The sequence below is a fragment of the Aedes aegypti genome, chromosome 2 (genome assembly GCF_002204515.2).
Source record: "Aedes aegypti strain LVP_AGWG chromosome 2, AaegL5.0 Primary Assembly, whole genome shotgun sequence".
Taxonomy (NCBI): Eukaryota; Metazoa; Arthropoda; class Insecta; order Diptera; family Culicidae; genus Aedes; species Aedes aegypti.
This window is the reverse complement of record NC_035108.1, coordinates 364,436,424-364,457,013: the sequence shown is the minus strand read 5'-3', so window position 1 is coordinate 364,457,013 and position 20,590 is coordinate 364,436,424. Positions and strand designations below refer to the sequence as shown.

At 39.9% G+C, this 20,590-nt stretch overlaps 1 protein-coding gene and 1 non-coding gene across 2 annotated transcripts in view; both read right to left on the bottom strand.

Moving 5' to 3' along the window:
- Nucleotides 1–20,590, bottom strand: part of LOC5576502 (tyrosine-protein kinase hopscotch) — a 69,909-nt gene that overhangs the window by 3,106 nt on the left and 46,213 nt on the right. The window contains exons 3-13 of the mRNA XM_001662644.3: nucleotides 16,723–17,045; nucleotides 16,409–16,640; nucleotides 16,165–16,325; nucleotides 16,006–16,101; nucleotides 10,026–10,139; nucleotides 9,620–9,912; nucleotides 9,433–9,560; nucleotides 8,726–9,371; nucleotides 8,551–8,658; nucleotides 7,916–8,490; nucleotides 7,521–7,858 (exon numbers count right to left, since the gene is read on the bottom strand). Coding sequence (XP_001662694.2) covers nucleotides 7,521–7,858; nucleotides 7,916–8,490; nucleotides 8,551–8,658; nucleotides 8,726–9,371; nucleotides 9,433–9,560; nucleotides 9,620–9,912; nucleotides 10,026–10,139; nucleotides 16,006–16,101; nucleotides 16,165–16,325; nucleotides 16,409–16,640; nucleotides 16,723–17,045 — 3,014 coding nt within the window. The remainder of the gene's footprint in view (nucleotides 1–7,520; nucleotides 7,859–7,915; nucleotides 8,491–8,550; nucleotides 8,659–8,725; nucleotides 9,372–9,432; nucleotides 9,561–9,619; nucleotides 9,913–10,025; nucleotides 10,140–16,005; nucleotides 16,102–16,164; nucleotides 16,326–16,408; nucleotides 16,641–16,722; nucleotides 17,046–20,590) is intronic.
- Trnas-aga lies at nucleotides 384–455 on the bottom strand. Its single transcript has one exon. It is a non-coding gene; the product is annotated as a tRNA-Ser (tRNA).

Genomic DNA, 20,590 nt, shown 5'->3' with positions numbered 1-20,590 from the left:
CAAAATGATTTTATTTTTGACTTACTCCTTGACTCATAACACGCATATGAGAATTTTTTTAATGATTTTTGAAACTTTTTTGTATTTTTGAAAATTGTTTGAAAAATTGTATTCTTATATAACCTACAAATGCCTGGGGTTTATTCAACGTGTAATATAAAAAATCGTACCTTTTATATTTTTTTACCATCAACCTATAACAGAAGAAGAACTTGGTGGTTTTAAAATAATTTCAAACTTACTTATTTTTAATTATGAATCGTGGTTTACGGCTAATCAGCCGAGTGGAAGTTTAACAACTACCGAAAAGCTAAACATTACATATAATCTGCAATTGGATTAGATGGACAAATTGATGTGAAGATTTGCGAAAAAGTTACACGTCTTCTCAGTGAGAATCGAACTCACGACTCCCCGATCTCTAGTTGGGCGCGTTACCACTACGCCATGAGAGGACTCATGAACGCAGAAGTTAACCTGAATTCGATTTCAGCTCAATAATCACATGGTCCTTTTTCGCAAAGTGCACCTCTTTCTTCACATCAATTTGTCCATCTAATCCAATTGCAGATTATATGTAATGTTTAGGTTTACGGTAGTTGTTAAATTTCAAACTTGTCATTCCCAGGGTGGGTGTACGGCTGTCAACTACAAACAAAGCTCGCCTAACAATCATCTCTCGGGCGGGCCGTCCCAAACAGCATCATCTCTCACGCGGGCCGACCCAAACAGCACAGGTCTAAACGCGGGCCATGCCAGACAGCAAATGCTGATGCATTTCAACACTCAAACAGCGGGATGCCTAGCAGCGTTGTGAGCCAAACGAATACACCCACAAAACATGAACGGTAGGCGAACCTCGTTGCGTATACCCCCCCTGGTCATTCCTTTAATTACACGGAAAATAAAAATATTTCCAGAAAAATATTTAAAAAAAATATTATTTTTAAGAATACCGTAAATGCCAAAAATCAGTAACTAGAAGGAGCTTCAAAAAAAAAAAAAAAATGGAAAAGGATAGGGATGTACAAAAATAAAAATTATAAAAATCAAAAACAATCCGACACTTGTTACTAGCCGTCGTCATAGGAGACTGTTATTCCTCTTCGTTTGCTGCTACATTTGGAATCCCACAAGGGGGGGGGGACCATTGATCTTCCTGATCTACATACTTCAATGATGTGAACCTGGTAATTGAAGGACCTCGATTATGGTACGCGGATGACCTCTAACTGTACCTTCGTATTCGTTCCATCGATGACTGTTATTTTCACCACCAACAGCTGAATGCCTTTGTGGATGGGTGTACTCTGAATCGGATGGAAGTGAATCCGTCAAAGTGCTCAGTTATTTCGTTTTCGTGCAAAAGGCAACACATATTGCACAAATATATACTGTTAGAAGATGAAATTAAACATGTCAGTCAAGTCAAGGATTTAGGAGGGATCCTGGATGCACAGCTATCGTTCAAACAACATATGGACAACGCCGTCGGTAAAACCTCTTGTACCGTACTTGGGTTCATCTTCAGAACAGCCAAGGAGTTTACGGACGTTTACTGTCTGAAATCTTTGTACTGTTATCTATCTCGCTCCATCCTAGAATAGTGTACGGTTGTTTGGATTCCCCGTTATAACAACAGCGCCCGAGTCTGTTCCAGGACGATTCTTGAAATATGCGCTGCGATGATTACCTTATACCTTGGACAGACATCTGATACGTATACCATGGTACAAGTTGTCAAGAAATTTATTCCAAGGCTATCTTGAATGAAGACAATTATCAGTATGGAACCCATTTCAAGATAATTGTAAAATGGTACGTATACCACAAGTGTGTCATAAGTATTAGTCGGATTCTTTTTGCCTGCCTAGCTACGCAAGTCGTTGCCAATTGAAAGCGGACAAATTACAGCATTCATGGTGCCCAGATAGCCGTAGCGGTAAACGCGCAGCTATTCAGCATGACCATACTGAGGGTCGTGGGTTCGAATCCCACTGGTCGAGGATCTTTTCGTAAAGGAAATTTTCTCGATTCCCAGGGCATAGAGTATCTTCGTACCTGCCACACGATATACACATGCAAAAATGGTCAATCGGCAAAGAAAGCTCTCAGTTAATAACTGTGGAAGTGCTCATAAGAACACTAATCTGAGAAGCAGGCTTTGTCCCAGATGGGACGTAACGCCAGAAAGAAGAAGAAGATGGTGCTATCAATGGCATGTAGCGAGTTTTCAACAGAGTTGCCACTTTGTTTGACTTAAATTTGTCCCACCATTTGCTCCGTAAGAGATTTACTTCTTTTTTCAAGAGCTTCCTAGTTTGGCCTTTCTCGTATGTTCTTGTTGGCAAAAGCTATTAGTGTTAACATTGTCATTTGTTGAATGTTTTAAAACGTGTACTATTAGATTTTCATTATTATCATTGGGGCTTTACGTAGCCCGTTGATTAATATAAGCAAGAAATCCAAAACATCTATGGCAATAAAGAGATTTTCTAAAATATGTAGATTCAAATTTCGTTGATAATACGATTTTTGACCGACATACAGTTACGTGAATTTAGCGTAGCGTGCTACGAAATCTTTTCTGACTTACGCTACTTTGGGAGAAAGTCGAACACCTAAAAAAATGACTCAAGATCAAGTAAACATGATGGGTCAAAGATCATTAAACTAAAAATGAAAATCAGTTCAATTAGAGCAAAAATGTTTAATCAGCTAGGTTACTGAGAACTATCAGCTTGAACATTTAGTTCCCACTTTTTGCCTATCATGGTATTTCGTACATAGGGAGAGGGGGGAATGCTGAGTCTAAGATTCAAATTATGCTCAAATGGTGTGCCTGATATTTTTGTAGCAATTTCGGACAACATTCTTTGGATGCACAAAAAATGTCTGAAGGAATTCTTTGAAACAATCGAATTGAACAATCGAAAAGCATCTGATTGAATATCTGGTGCAATTCTCTAGTTTTGAAGAATGTTTTCTCTGTAGTAATTATTACTATTATCACGGTGTCCATTCAAAATCAGCTTTCAAATTCCCGGATTTTTCCCGGGTGCCCAAACAATAAAAAACGAATGACAAAATAATCCTGCGACATGATACTTTTTTTCAAACAAAATGGTCAAATTTGAATTGAATTTGAATTACAGTCGACTCTCCATAACTCGATATTCAAGGGACCATCGACTTATAGAATTATCGATTTATAGAATGTACCGACTCAAAAAATCCCAAAATCAAAGGAACAAATTTTTGTATTTCCAATACATATATGATCAGTTCTATAAGAAAGCAATACTATTTTGTTGATAGTATCATACTTACTAGTTTTTGGTATTTTTTTCGAAATGCTCGAAAAATCACGTTAATTTTACTGACAATTTTTTTTTATTATTTAAATGTTTTTCAACTTATATTACAATTTGCAAGTATTCATTCACATCCAAACAAGAATTGGCCTGAGTTTCCCCGAATAAGAAGGATTTAAAAATGGATATCGAGTTATGGAGGGAAAATAACCTCTCACGTAACATCGAGTAGTGGAGATATCGAGTTATAGAAATATCGACTTATGGACATTTGAAGGGGCCGAAAAATCCATCGAGTTATAGAACATCGAGTTGTGGAGAGTCGACTGTATTATTTTCTTTTTTTTATGGAATTTATAAATGTATACCTTCTAAGAGCGAATTATGTGTTAATCATGGCCCACGGTTTGCTCCTGAAAAAACTCTCAGTAACTCTAGTGACACTCATTGACTCGAAAAAGAGATCTTTTTATCAATTTCAAGATCTTCCAAATTTGTCGAGAATAAAAGAATTCAATGTAAATCTGCAGATTTTGCAATCCAAGCAATTTTTATTAAGCGACCGGATAACAACTCTGTCAAAAATTAAGGTCTACGTCTTATAAGGGTTAATAGTTTGAATAATTAACCTTTTCGTCCCTGGCCTATTTGCACAACCAAATTTTCGTTATCTTTTGGCTCTAATTTCCACAATTTTCAGTCGATTCCAATAAAATTTTGACACAGCACTACAACACTATTCAAGTTTCGTACTGGGAACCTCAATCTGAGGGTTGGTTCCGGATTGTTTCGTGAGGTCTGTACGAAGGTTATTTGAGACAGGTCCATAATTATTTTGCACGGATCAAATAAAACTACTTTAATAATATACTAAATTAATACTAAAATAACTAAATCATAAACCATTAGTATATTCCAACTCTTTCAACTCATTTGGAACCATTCTGACCAGTTCACAATTTCCTAGAACCGGTTGGAGACAAAATTTTGATCAGCACAAACCATATTACGCGATACAACAATCTTCCAGATTTTACAACAGAACTGTGATACAATGCATATTGAGTAGTTGTATGTATGTATGTAACATAAGGCCATCTAAAAGTGAATCCAGAATATCCTAGATCTACCCGGAACCCTGGAGAAGGACATTAATCCGAGGTTTGCAAACTATTTGATACGACACATCAATCGTTAAGATTTTTCACTGAGAGTATGATAGGGGTGATCGGGGCAATATGGGCCGCCTAAGGAAAACGTCATGGAATGCATAGAAAAACAACAAAAATTATGGTTTAAATGCAAGTGAATTGTACTATAAAATGTTATCTTCTATGTTACGTGGATAATTAATGTTAACATCAACTTGAAAAATATTTTAGGAACTTTTTGGAAAACCATGTTTTTCTACGTGGTCACCAACCATATGGGGCAGTATGAGCCACCACATTCAATCGAATGATTTTTATTTAAAACAGTATAGAGAAGTGTTAGTGGTGAAGAGTACATTATTGGAAAGGTAATTTTATAAGCTTTGCTTGAAAGTATTGATTCTAGCGGCTTATTTTTTAAAGATTCATAATATATAGTAAACAGACCATGTTATACTAGTACTAAATTGCGATACTTGGTTCAGCGTATTTTCTGGCAAAGTGTTCCACTTGTAATGGTGCATAAAGATGACTATGCAGTAAAAAAATTATCTGGTCTATTTGGGCAATGCATTTTTAGGTTCAAAACATCGTTTGTTTTGATTAAATCTAGGTGGCTCATATTGCCCCGCCCCTTCATCTTGAAAATAATATATTGTTTTTCAATAATTTTGTTTATGAACAAATCTTATTCGCTCACGAACTGTTCATTATGATCAGAAGTTTCAATGGATTGGTAAAATTTACCAGAATTATAAATATAATTGTCTTATAGACTTAATTAAAAACTTACAAAATTATAAGCTTTTCATGACAAATGACAAATTTGTACATTTTTGTAAATATCTTGAGTGTTTAAACGAATATTCTTACGATTTTTATTGTGGTGGCTTTTTGAAGCATCCTTTAGCAGCTCATAATGACACTAGACATTAAAACACTGTTTTTGAGGTCAAAACCGAGGTGGCTCATATTGCCCCGTATGTTCATATTGCCCCCATTGCCCCTATTATGCGAATAAAGTAATTTCTTGCAACACAGGGTACTTCCGGGATGTTCTGGAGCCGATTCAGAGCTCCTGGAAAAGGACATCAATCCAATCCGTATAAATCCAGAACCGACCGTCCGACTGAGGTTCCCGTACATGTCACGAAACTGGAATAGTGGTGTGTCAAAATTGTATTCTAATCGGCTGTAAATTGTAAAAATTACGAGCCAAATCACGAAAATTTGGTTGTAAAATAGGACATGAACGCAAGGGTTAATACAGACAAGGCTTCATTAAAAATCAGTATCATCGGTAACGCCAGAAACCATCAAACGGGATTCTTGATAAATTTGACCAAAATGTTGATGTTCTATAAGGTCTCTCTTGAATTTGTTCAATATCTTACCGCTATAAATCTGCAAAGCATTTCAAGAAATCGTTAAGAATTGTTAGAAAAACCTATTAAACAACTCCCTAAGAAACCTACGATATTTTTTTACAGGATTTTGATAAAATATATAACTAGTTACGAGTTGTTAGGCAGTTTCCTAGTTTCGCCCACAGTGCTTGAAATTGAAACAAACCGGTATTCTTATGTTTTAAAAAACATATTTTCCCGGTGTATTGTTCAAATTCCCGGGAATTTCCCGGCCTTTTGTCATTCCCGGGTTTTTCCCGCTTTTCCCGAATTTCCCGGATGGATGGACACCCTGTATTATCTATTATATACTATTATTAATGAGATTTTCAGCTCTTGGCTTGTTCGCCCCGTGAGGAACACTTGATTGAATTTTCATTATTTTAATATTAAAATGAATAAATATACAGTTTTGAAATTACACACCTAATTACAATAAGTTGTACGATGTTGTTCATGCTAATTTGATACAAGTAGGCCATGATTTGAAAATTATAAAAATCAAAATTTGACCGCTCATCATTGTGATATGCCAATGACTCCTGAAAGCTGCGAATGCTTTAGGTATTTTAAAAATCACCGTCAGAGATGCGGTAATACAGGGGATAGGTAAAATGATTGAGATATGGCAAAATTTTGCCTAAACTCAAATGCTTATGACTTTACGAAAAATGGATGCACCCAGAAGCAGTTGATGGCAAATTTGGTCTAGGTTCAGAAGCTTGCTTGGCCATGTAAATTGGCTTTCGGACACCGGAGATGTTCCGTATATTCCGAGGTCATGTCCAAATGACATTTTTTCTTTCGCTTGTATTTTTGTGCGATGTGAAGTTGTATAGATGCATACAAAGGTATCGACCGTGATAATTATATTTTTGAATTTGTTTATGGGCATATTGGTCTATTTTGCTCGAAGTAAGAGGGAGCATGGAGAAGAAAGCAATGAATACTAGATGGATAGGTACCGTAAGGGAACGACGAGAGAAATTGGATTAGATGTTGAAGAGGGCATACCATATTAAACAGTATTACTTGAAACGTCCTTCCTTGTGGCTAACGTCCCCTATGGGAACGGCTTGGGTGTGTTTTGAGAATGATACTACCAAGACAGCCGTTCCCTTACGGTACCTATCCATCTAGTATTCATTGCTTTCTTCTCCATGCTCCCTCTTACTTCGAGCAAAATAGACCGATATGCCGGTAAACAAATTCAAAATAAAATTATCACGGTCGATACCTTTGTATGTAAGATTCGAATAAATTAAGAAGAGTTATCTTCAAAATTTTAAACAAATCCTGAAAAATTGAACTTTTTGAAATATCAGTGGAGAATTTCTGAAAGTTGAGATATTTTTTTAGGTTTTGAAATTATTTTATTCAGATTCCCTTGCCGTTTAAGGTGAGTATTGTCGGCGTCGTATAGCGAGATGAAAATACTCGACTTTAGTGTAGTGACTTGAAGAATTAAATCATAGAACTTAAGAGATGTCAACGCTTTTAAAAAGATGTTGGGAAAAATGTCTACCAGATTCTTTTATGTAAGTAGGTAGTAGCAGGTAAGCTACAAACGCCAAGCACTGCAAGCTGATAGGAATGGTATCCAACTTAACAAAACATTGTGACACTATGATTCATCTAGATTCACTCACCTGATTCTTTGAACCGTCAGTAAGTCGAACAGCTGTTCCGCGTCGCGAATTTCCAGCTCCGGGAACGGCGTCTCGCCGTACGTGAACATCTCGAACAGTGTCACCCCAAACGACCACACGTCCGACTTGAAGGAGTACTTCATGGTCTTCAGCGTCTCCGGCGAGTACCACTTGATCGGCAAATCGCGGCTATTTTGCGCTATGTAGTAGTTACCGCCATCGGTGACCTGGGCCAAACCGAAATCGGAGATTTTCACACAGTCCATACTCTGCACCAGGATGTTCCGCGCCGCCAAGTCCCGATGGATGATTTTCTTCTCGAACAGGTGGTTCATTCCCTGGAAAAATTGATTATTATTGGACTGTTGTTAGGTTGAAACACTATAAACTCTTACATTAGCAATATCCCTAGAAAATCGCAGCAAATTCAGTTTAGTTAGATTGTGACAGTTGTAGCTCACAAAATCCAGCAGTGAGCCTTTCTCCATGAACTCCATGATCACAACCAGTTTGTCAATCTCGTCGATGAAGTCGATCAGCTTGACGATATTCCGATGGTTGAGCTTTTTCATGATGGAAACCTCCCGCTTGAAGTCAGTCTTTGCTATCTCCGCATCCAGCGGACTGATTGGGTAGATAGTCTTCAGAGCAACCTGTATCTGGTTCACTCCGTCGTCGATGCACCCGCAGTAAACCTTGCCGTAGTGACCTTGACCCAGTTCCCCCTGGAATATCACCTTCGACCCGTTGGACAGCTCGATAAAGTCCGGACAGTCATACAGGAAGTTTTCGGCCTGTGCCTGTCCCCATCCACTGTTGGAGCCGGTGCTGTAATGACTAGAACCACCGTTCGATATGAGTGGCTGCGAGCTGCACTCACTCGAAGCATTACTACCAGCGTCGCCATCGCTGCCATTACTCACGTACGACGAGTGGGAAACGTCCGTTCGCGAGTTTAGGAAAGTGGAATCTGAAAGGGCAGTAATCGGGTTAAAAATATCTTTGTTGTACGATTGATCACTTCAAGTACCAGTATCGATGGAGTTAATACTCTGGTGCGAGTAGGATCCATTCGCTGAATTGGTTGTTCCATTCAATATACCAGTTTGGGGTATCTCGCAATATTCCTTCCTTTGTTCTGAAAAAGAAAATCGATGATAATGGTACTGGCTGATTAACACATATGGATTTTTATCGAAACTTACTTGCTTGCACCAACTTCGAAATAATCATCTGAGGGGCGAATCTTTTATCCGGGTCAACCACCCAGCCGTAAAACATGCACTGATAGATCTCCTTTATGTGTTTGCATTCCGCTGGTGCTTCCAATCTCCGCCCGGAAGCGATAAACTCCTTGACATTCCTAGGTGATGAACCTTTCCCACGGCTAAAAATCTCCCACAAAGTCGTCGAACAGGCCCAAATATCCGCCTTCAGGTCCCGTTTCAACAATTGCACCTCATTTTGTCCCAGGTCGTGGTACTCGATCGGTATCCACAACAAATCCCTATCCGTATATTGATGCCGCTGGCGCAATCCCGGATCGCCCAGTTTGGCTATCAAGCGGTTCTCGCTTCGCTCGTATGACGTTACCAGCATCGATGAACATCGTATCCGTCCATGCACGAGTCCCTTCTCTTGTAGATAGTAGAGAGCACAGGCCAATGAATGGGCCACATCGATCAGTGACGAAAAGGGAACTTTCCTATGCTGGCGCAGAAACTCATCTAGGGGACCATCCCGGGAACTTTCAAGCACCATTGCAACAGGTTTGAACAGTGCAACGCCGTACAGCTTTATGATGTTTCTGCAGTCTATACTCGCCCACAAATCCGCCAATTGAAGAAAATCCTGTTTGCGGAATATCATATTAAGATATCATTTCATATCGTTTGAATAATCGTAAACTTACACTCAAAAATTCGTCTTTCTTTTCGTTCTTGAGCAGCTTCAGAGTGACTTCCATTTTGGTATTATTCGGCAGAAAGAGCTCAGCTCTTGTCCTTTCAAAGAACCCATCACCTTCATTCTTCAAAGCATCTGTAAGAAACCGTTGCAGTTACCAAACGCTATCAAAAACTTTACCTGACTGTACTCACTTCTCTTGATGGCCAGTTCCTTGGCTGCGTTCACAATTTGCGGACGGACCTGTTGCATTTCCCCGGCATCCCGGAGCAGCTTCTTGGACGTCATGTCGTTCTCTGGCTGGCACAGCAGGAGATTCGGCGCCTTGTCGTGCTCCGTCGGCGACAACCGGTACAGATTCTTGATCTTGGGATTCAAATTGCGCAGGGCGTCGAGCAGTTCGTCGTACGCTGTTACTTCGCCCGGTGCACGATGCACATGCCAACGATTCTCCAGGTAGGTGAGCTTATAAGTTTTCATTTGGTTCCTGGAGTGATAAAATGACGTGACAGAAAGATAATGAAACGGATTCGATATCGGAGGGATGACGTTCGCTTGGCAACGGCTGGCTACTTTCGATCGTCACCATCTGATACTTACTCGCGCTCTAAAATGTCCACGTAGTACGTGTCGTAGTGGTTTTCGCATTGACGAACAATATTAGCCCCGACACTGCTATTCTTCTCCGTTATTTTCCGGTAGGAGTACTTTCCTCTGAAAGCATAAATCGGAATAAGAGCCCATAAATATTGTTTTACGATCGGACTGTACGGCGTGATTTCGTTACATTTATGAATGAACGATCGTACGTCAGAGAATACTATGATAGTGGGGAAACCACTATTGTTTCTAGGGAAACTTGTGGTTAACAATAAAAAGTGGCTGATTCATTGAATAACGATCAACTCATTCGATATAAGAGAATGCTAAATCTATGATGTACCTATTAAATTTAGAGAGTTACACATTACACTGCAAGATCTTCTATTTTGATCGCAATATATTCATTTGAGAGGCTTTAATATTTCGAAATACATAATTGGTACAAAACATCTATTTCTTAATATAGACAATCTTTATGATTTCTTGCACTGAATAAGTACCTAAGCTTCGCTCCAACAGAATCAGTCTTCTACTTCTTTCTGGCGTAACGTCCCAACTGGGACAAAGCCTGCTTCTCAGCTTAGTGTTCTTATGAGCACTTCCACAGTTTTTAACTGAGAGCTTTCTATGCCAATTGACCATTTTTGCATGTGTATATCGTGTGGCAGGTACGAAGATACTCTATGCCCTGGAATGTCGAGAAAATTTCCAACCCGAAAAGATCCTTGACCCGATGGGATTCGAACCCACGACCCTCAGCTTGGTCTTGCATGAATAGCTGCGCGTTGACCGCTACGGCTATCTGGGCCCCAGAATCAGCCATGAGCTCTTAATTTTGAGTGTGTCAGATGGTAATTGTTACATCTACTTTGAAAACCTGAATGTAACTTCACATACTTTGGGTTTAAGGCATCTCCTGTTAACTAATTGGGAACTCTATCTTGTCTTCATAGCGACCAACTTTCATAAATAACCTTCAGTTTTTGAAGCTTCAAATGACTTGAATGATGCCATTGATGTCATTCGGGGTGATGTGTCGTTCGAAGTAACGTTGCAAACTATTCCGGGAAACTGGTTCTCGGCGTAATGGAATTCGGAGACCCCTAAATACATTACCCCAAATAATCCGTTACCCTGAACGGACCATAACCCCGTTTGGATTTATTCTAACAGTGTATGTTGGAAAATTAAAGTTTTTAATTAAGCCTTCGTGCCATACACTGTCGAATGCCTTTTCTATGTCTAGAAGATCAAGACCAATAGAATAGCCTGGAACGTATCAAATTTGTTACAAGTAAAAGTTGGTGGGTGGTCGAAAGTCCATGTCGGGATCCAAACTGTTCACTGACAAAAATTGAATTTTCATTGATGTGGACCATCATTCTGTTCAAAATGACCTTTTCAAGAAGTTTACTGATTGAGGAAAGCAAACGGATTGGACGATATCTTGAAGCTTCTGCAGGATTTGTGTATGGTTTTAAAATTGGTACAACCTTGCCCTTTTTCCATTTGTCAGGAAAATATGCTAACTGAAAACATTTGTTAATTATATCAACCAAGAATGATAAGCTACTATCTGGAAGTTTCTTGATAAGGATGTAGAAAATTCCATCATCGCCAGGAGCTTTCAGATAATTTCCAAAAAGGCTTAGAGCCAGAATCCAATTGAGACATTTAATTTCAAAAGTTTTTGTTTCCTAATTATGAAAATCGTTTTTTAATTTCTGCCTGCAAATCCTGCCATATAATTTTATATCAGGATCGCGAGTGCGTTAAAATAGCCTTCTCCTCACGTTTTTAAGAAGGATCAAGAGTTTAAGATCATCGTCTATAATCACGGATTCAAATTTTCACATTTTGGAATTGCAATGCTCCTGGCTTCAACAATGGAATTTGTTAAAGTTTCAAGAGCATTGTCAATATCAAGTTTTGTTTGTAAAGAAATGTTATTATCAAGATTAGAGTCAATATATGTTTCATATGGGTCTACCCCGTATGGCATAATGCCATTTGGCATACAGTCGTTTGGCATAAAGCCGTTTGGCATAATAGTCGTTTGGCATAACAGTTGTTTGGCATAATAGTCGTTTGGCATAATGGTCGTTTGGCATAATATGAAAAAGAAAATTCTGCAATGGTATAGTAATATCCAGGACCATAAGATGCGTCATAAAACATTATGTTCCTTCTTTTTTCAAATAACATGACATAACTCAGGCGTTGGACACAATTTGTTAAAAAAATGCGCTATAATATCTCGTACATAATGGCCCCGGAAGTCATGTATGATGCAATTATAAAAGAGCTTCATTATATGTTGGTTTCCTTTTAAAAATGAAGATTTTATGTATATCCTATTAATAACTGACAGCAGTGCTGGAAAAGTTCGCATCACGAAGCAGCTCACGAGTGTATACCAACGCATAACAAACATCACAGACTCGGGATCTGGTTAGGTGTGAGTAAGCCCGCACCCGTCTGCTCGGGAGAACATGTCAAAAGAAGTAGCAATAAACTCACGAGCGTTTACTCGTGAGTAACCGAGCAAGGTGTGATTTATTATGGTTTTGACAGACAAATTAATTGTATAACCATCATATCGATAGTAAACTATTAGTTTGTAGTCAAAAGCCCTTGAAAACCATAAATCTCGGAGGGTAAGCAGCTTTTTTCCCAAAAGCACAATATGACTCTGAGCAGCTCCGAACACGTTCGCGAATCACTTTTTGCTTCAGTTACTCGGGAGTCGACAGATGCGAGTAAGCCAGCGCTCTGACGCTCGGGAGCGTTTTGTTTTGTTTTTGTTCCAGTTCAGATGAAACGTTCGCCACTTTCCATCACTGACTGACGGCAGAATGTGCGATCACGAGCAGTTTATCAAAACCTCCTTTGCCTAATGGAACGAATTTGATTAAATGCAATGCTATTTACAATTATGCCAAACGGCTATTATGCCAAATGGTGATTATGCCAAACGACCGTTATGCCAAATGGCATTATGCCAAACAGCTATTATGCCAAACGACTGTATGCCAAACGGCATTATGCCATAAGGCATTATGCCAAACGGGGTAGACCCGTTTCATATATATTCCAGTCGGCTCAAATTAATTGAAAGTGGAGCTGATAGGATTGAGAATCACTTAATAAGATATTTTAAATGTATCAGGGACATGATCAGAATCAAAATCAGCATTAGTAAATAATTGGCTACAAAGATGACTAGAGTCGGTTAAGACCAAATCAATCGTACATGGTTTTCTAGAAGGAAAAACATGTAGGGCTATCAGGGAACTGAATTGAGAAATATCCTGAAGAGCACTTCTATATAAATAAAAATGGAGTGGTGTTTGTATGTCACGAAATGGCTTCCGAACGGATCAACCGATTTGAATGATTATATTTCCGTTTTGTTCGTCAAGTGTTCCGACGTGTTTGTGTGTGTAAAAATCCCAGGAGATTCACCGGGAAAGTTGAAAAAACGAGCGCTAACGAAACTGTCATTTTATATGGGACGATCAAAAGCGTTTTTCAACAGCCTACTTGATGGCAAGACGAAGTTTGCCGGGCCCACTAGTATCAAATAAAATTCTGCCGTTGGAATTACTTTGAGAATTATTCCATGACCGATGTTTGGAATTAAAGTCACCAATGACAAAAAAAATTGACTTATTGCGAGTCAATTTTCGCAAGTCAGTTTGCAGCAAATTAACTTGCTGTCCAGAGAATTGAAAAGGCAAATATGCAGCTATGAAATATATTTACCAAGCTGTGTTGCAACAGAAACACCTAAAGTTTCAAAAATTTTAGTTTCAAATGACGAAAACAGTTGATTTTTTATACGCCTATGAATGATGATTGCAACTCCCCCACATGCCCCATCAAGTCGATCATTACGATAAACAAAATAGTTTTCATCTATTTTCAATTTGGATCCAGGTTTTAAATTGATTTCAGTAATAACCGCTATATGTACGTTATTAGCTGTAAGAAAATTAAACAGCTCGTTCTCTTTACTATTCAAAGAACGAGCATTCCAATTTAAAATATTTAAATAATTATTTATTGGATCTATTAGAAAAACATAGTCCACTGCTTCAGTCATAGTGGTGGTTTTGAACATTGCATTAATCATTAGATTAAATTGTTCAGTTAGAAAATTAAAATCAGAGGCAGACATATCACTTGAAGTGGGTACATTATCTGATGATTTTCCGTCAGAATTTTCGGTAGACGAAGATGCGGAGTATAACCTGGCATTGTTTAGCACACATTTTATTTTTTTGATAAATTGATCAACAACAAAATGGCCGCCAAAGACATTTTATATGGAGAATCAAAACTAGACCACCAATGATTAATATCGACACGGATTCATAAACTAGAAGAGTTGTTTGAGGTCTTATGAAAAAATGGTGTAAAAATATTGAGAAACAAAACAGTTATCGCGATTTGAATATTTTTTGAGCGGTAAAAAATGAAGCTGCCGGTAGAGGGGTTAATCAAGCGATCGTTAACCGAAAAATGAGCATGGTTCGATACTCTACCTGGGAAATTCCGGAAACGACCTTTCTCGTAACGGATATTATCTTTAATCTGCCTGGCACGAGCATCCACGAATCGCCTACGCGAAGGGCAAGCCCAAAAATTTGACTTATGATTGCCCCCGCAATTCACGCATATGAACTTATCGATATCTTTTATCACTGGACAGACGTCCTTAAAATGAGAAGAACCTCCGCAAAATATGAATTTAGCATCCATGCGGCAATTTTTTGTACCATGACCCCACTTTTGGCACCAACGGCACTGAGTGGGGTTCTGGTAAGTTCCTCCAGGTTTCTGGAAATGTTCCCATATCACACGGACATCGAACATAAGTCTAGCTTTTTATAAAGCTTAAATATAATTTAGATCTTTTTTGTTAAAGTGAGCTAAATAATATTCTTGAGAAAGCCCTTTCCGAAGAATGTCAGAATGGGTTCTCTTCTTCATAATGATTACTTGAATTGTGGAAAATTCAAGTAAATCATTTAGTCCATTTTTTATTTCTTCAGGTGACTTATGTGACCTTTCAAGACGACTTTGAACAAAAGTTCAGTTTTATCGTCATAAGTAAAAAAAAATGTGCTTCTTCTCTTCAGGATGTTTGAGAAGAAGTTCACGATCTTTAAGAGTTTCAGGCAAAACGCGACAATCTCCTTTCTTTGCAATTTGGAAGGAAACCTTGATTCCCCAAATGGAGTTCAAGATCTCCTGCCTAAATCCCCCAAATTCGGAACAACTGACCACGATAGGCGGCACTCTTTGCTTCCTCACTTGAATCAAAGAGCATGGGCTAGAGGCTGCTTCGATTTGGTGTTCGGAAAATTTGTCTAGAGCATCGAACTGATTGCTCATCTCGATGCAATTATCAACATTAACCATTTCACCCTTTGAAGAAAGCGCGCATTCCGGAGATACGTCCTTTCTTCCATTTTTGCCACGTTTAGGGACAGCTTAAAATCCCGCTTTTTTTGGGGAAGTTGTGAATTCAGAGATTCACCATTCCTTATATTCGTGATTGCAAACACGTTTAGTGAATAAACGATAGAGAAAGAGGCCTTCTAAGAGGTTTTTCCCAAGACGGTGTCCAAGAAGGATTAGCCCCGCTAACTTTTGCTAACGGGTCCAACGAAAAATCGAAGGCACGGGTCCAAACAAGGATTGTAAAGGGATCAATAGTAGAAAAATTATAGTGGGTCGACCCCTCAACTCCACATACCCTGAATTATCTTCTCAGGGGTCTGGTTCCAGATTTCCCCTTTGAAAAAATGAGAGATTTTCAAACAATTTCCCCAATTGTTCCATTGACCCAAAATAACGAACACGACTCGCCACTTAGGACGCATCCCAGTCGTGGCTCAACGAATATCTTCTGTATTGCATGAACGTTACCAAATATTGAAGATGATGATACGACAGATAATCTACTTACCCGATAGGACCATGGCATTTAAGTTCCGTTAGCCTATTCAATGTTGGTGAGGACAGATGGGGTTTACAAAGATACACAGTCCACTTACACATTAACCTGAAAGTATAGACAGTGTCAGCAATAAAGTCAAAAATTTTCATAAATGAACAGCACTCTCACCTATAATAACCAGCTAAACACGTTACGAACGATTCTAATTCAGTCTGACTGCTAAAGTCTATCGAGTACAGATTCTGCTGATCCTTCAGTGAAATGTCCACCGTTAGTTGGTTGCGTACTAGTATAGTAAAAATTTCATCGATATTCGCTACGTGCCTCCACTGAAATAACGGACATGATGATTAAAAATGGAACAACGCCGGATGCACTCAACGGAATCGAGCAAGGAAAATTAAATGCCAACCTCTTGCGAATATAGCACCTTCAGTCCTGGCAGCGATTCGCTGTCGTCCTTTTGCGCGTTTTTGCCCACGGTCCGGCTGCGTGCGTAGGGTACGAATTTCACCTTGACCTTACACTTTCCCGGCTTTGTTATGCCATCGTCCCGCGGATACGGTATGCTGCAGTCGTATTCCTCGTACAGATAGCAGGGCGCAATGTTATCGATATCGTTTATATACACACTTTTTACATAGCTGAAATGGACGAGAATGGAGCGAAACAGTTCGAATGAGTGTCAGTGGATTGACTCTTTCGAGAGAGCGACAGGATACTTACTCCACGTCGTGGTCTTTGCGGCAGATCTGCTTCAACGAGTCCAGCACCTTGTTCCGGGCCGGGTTGAAGAACAGAAACGAGTGCTCCTTGCTGATCTTCCGCGGGATGTACTCCTTGTAGGTGCGCTGCAGCTCGGTTACGCTGACGCCATCCTCGACCATCTTGCGGTACATGTCGTTGACGACGTAGCCCAGGATTTTGTTCTTGTACTCGTCGTTCTCGATTTCGCCGATCTTGCTCTGCAAGAGATCGTGCCGCAGCTGGTAGTAGTAGTAGTTGAACAGGGCCCGATCCAGCGTCTTCAGATTGGAAAGCTTGGGAATCTGGTGGCGAGAGAGGGATTGAAATCATAAAGCAATGATTTAGAAGGCATGGTCGGTTATGAGTATGTATCATTGGGAGGTAATATATGATGCGATTACTCAGTGACAAAATTAAGCATCAAGAATAAAGAACCAAGAATGATGAATTAGGAATCAAGCATCAAGAATCAAGATTAATAAATCAGTAATCAATAATCAAGAATCAAGAATAAAACAAATAGTGGAATTCTCTAAGGAAGCAAAAATCTGAATCTCGCATGACTTGTGATCTCGCCTGAAAAGCCATTGGTAACCTAGTGTGCAGCTTCTTGTTTCTAAGCAAATTAATGGACCAAGCTAAAAACTATCACCACTGGAGATAGAGGAGGATTTTTTTCTTAATCGTAGCATTGTTAAATAACGTGTAAATTCATTCGTTTGCTCGGTAACAACAAGCTTCACACTTGGTTACCAATGGCTTTTAAAGCGAGATCATAAATTTAGCGAGAAATATAAACTTCTAATAGCCCGGACAACTGGAAAAAGACAACCCATCCACTAAAATTAAATACATCGTGGCGAAATGGATCACCCCTGGTCCCAGCCAAAGGACAAATCCATTAAAAAAAGTCTCGGTCTGTAATAGAAGGCCGAATTACAAAAGGCCGAAACACAAAATTGAAGTTGGCCGAATCAAAGAATGTTGAGTCACAGAAGGCCGAAACAAAAGGGCGAATCACAGAAGTTTTAATAGAGTTGAAATCATATGTTGGCGATGCAATCTAGTTGGCAACTATTGATTATAGCAAACATAGATTAGTTGATTTTTAAATAAAATTCATTCCAAGTTTGTCTCTTATCAAGACCAACCAAGACGTTTCGTTTTCGGGACGCCGGGAGTTTGGTTTTCGGTTCGCGTGTGTTGGAAAGCCCAAGCAAGACGGTTCGTTTTCGAGGCGCCGAGAAGTTTTGCTGGTCACGCTGTGTGAGTGCGAGTGTTCAGTCGAGGATGGATTACTAACTGGTGAGCTCGGTTCATGCTTATGATAACACATTTTTTCATGTAAACGTTATTTTTTTGTAATATTCAATCAAACTTTGTATGGTTCGTCACTACAAGTGTCGGCATTATGCCTGTTTTATACAATTCTAGTAAACATAGAAACTTTTTGACATTACTTAAAATATTTTTTGAATTGTTCGACATTATGAATGTCGACGTTTATTTTGAAACTTCTACCAAAAACTTTTCTTCTTGAGGCATAAATGTTCAGTAATACTTTTATGTAATTTTCAAATAAACTATGTATGGTTCTTCACTATAAGTGTCGGCATTATTCCTGTTTCATATAATTTAAAACATACGCATATATATATTTTTTTTTCGCCATTAATAAAAACTTCTTTTGAATGGTTCGACATTACAGATGTTGACGTTTATTTCAAATCTTCTACCAAAAACTTTTTGAGACAAAACTAAAAACTAGCTTTAAGTATAAACCGTATTTTTCCTCCTTATCCATGGATCGCATCACCGACCAAAGGTGACTCCCAGATCTTTTCCTTCTCCACTAATAAACACCCTTCCCGTGGTGATTGTGGAGATGCAGAGGTATTCTCGGTCTCTAGAAGCAACAATCATTACACCTTAACATTCCTTCCCCATCCCAACTGACTGTAAGGACTTGGCCGGCGCCGTTATTGATCAATAATATTAGAGCTGCTAAAATTGCACTCCGGGAGTAAGCGGAAACTCCCATCCCTTATTCATTTGGATCGCAGTGCAATTATTACCAGCTCCGATCAATCACGGAGTAGCAACCATTGACATGTACAGTCAGTCTATGCTATGCTATGCTATGCTATGCTATCAAGATAATAAGTTTTATTTCAACCAAGAGTAGAATACCCGGTCTACGGCCATTCACCATCCAAGAGGTTTTGGGCCTTGCAAAAGAACAAGATGAAAAAATCTGGAATCCCGGAACTGACGAACGAAAACTACGAAACCTGTATGCTTGAAGTTGAGTTCCTGCTGGTGCGAGAAAGCCTTTGGAAGTACATCGTTCCCGGAGTGAAGCCGGAAGAGGCTGGAAACGGAGCGAACGTGGGGGAGCTGGTTGCCTGGGATGAAGGTGACCAGAAAACACGTGTGACCATCGGGCTGCTGCTAACCAGGTCTCAACACGGCCATATTTGTGCAACGCGGACCGCCAAGGAAAGTACATCTCCTAAAGCGTATTTGCGATCTCAAGTTCCAGGAAGGTGACGATATCGAGGAGCACTTGGCCGAATTCGAAACTCTGTTCGAGAAGTTGGCCAACGCTGGTACGAAGCTCAATGACGACCTACAGGTAATCCTAGTTTTCCGCAGTTTATCCAATACTTTCGATGCGCTGACCACCACTCTCGAGAACCGGCCGGATGACGAGCTTACGCTGGCGCTCGTAAAGGACAAAATTATCAAAGAGGTCCAAAAGCGAGGAGAAGCTGTTCCGGTGGAATCAGCGGTGCTGGAAGTGGACGGAAAAGGTAAATCGTGTGCCACCACTGCCAGAAGGTAGAGGGGACGGACCTGGTGTAGTGGTTAGAACACACGCCTCTCACGCCGAGGACCTGGGATCGAATCCCATCCCCGAAATAGTCACAAAAAAATTCAGTGACGACTTCCTTCGGAAGGGGAGTAAAGCCGTTGGTCCCGAGATGAACTAGCCCAGGGCTAAAAATCTCGTTAATAAAGATAGAAAAAAAAAAACTGCCAGAAGGTTGGCCACAAGAAGCGAAATTGTGCTTTGTGACTGAAACAGAACCGTGCTGAAAATACTCGAAGTCAACAAGCGGGTTGCCATCGACACCGAGAAGGTTGCTAGGCAACATGCGAAAGCAAGGGAGGCTGCGTCAAGTGAAGCAAATTTCGTGTTCAGCGCCAGTGATGAATTCCGTTGTGAACCCTCGTGAAGGTACACGGAGCTTTGTGACGGTAGCTGATGGGAAGAAGGCAGCAGTGAAAGGTGTTGGCAGCTGACAAATTCAATGTTACGGGCGTGCCGGTGAAGAAAAGCAGATTGTGCTGACAGGAGTGCTGTACGTCCCAAACCAGAACATGAACCTTGTCTCGGTTGGAAAGCTTGTCCCGAAAGGTTCTGACGTGAAGTTCAACGAAAGTGGATGTACCATTGTCAATGGTGATCGAATCGCTGCTATGGCAAGGCGAAGCAACGGTCTCTATCATCTGCAAATAATGGAGCGCGTGGGTGCTGTGAACGAGCGATGTGTTTCGAAAAGCTGTTTGCATGATTGGCATCGCAAACTCGGTCATCGGGACGTGAAGGCCATCCATGAGTTGGAGAACCGACAACTGGCCACCGGTATAAGCATCAAGAAATGCGGACTGGTTTTGCCATGTGAAATGTGTATGCGAGGTAAGATGGCACGGCTACCATTCCCTAAGAAAGCAGAGAAGAAAACCAGTGCTGTGATTGACCTGGTTCACAGTGACCTGTGACCTGCTTTTCTTGATCCTCATCGATGACCACAGCCGGTATACAACGGTGTACTTGTTGAAG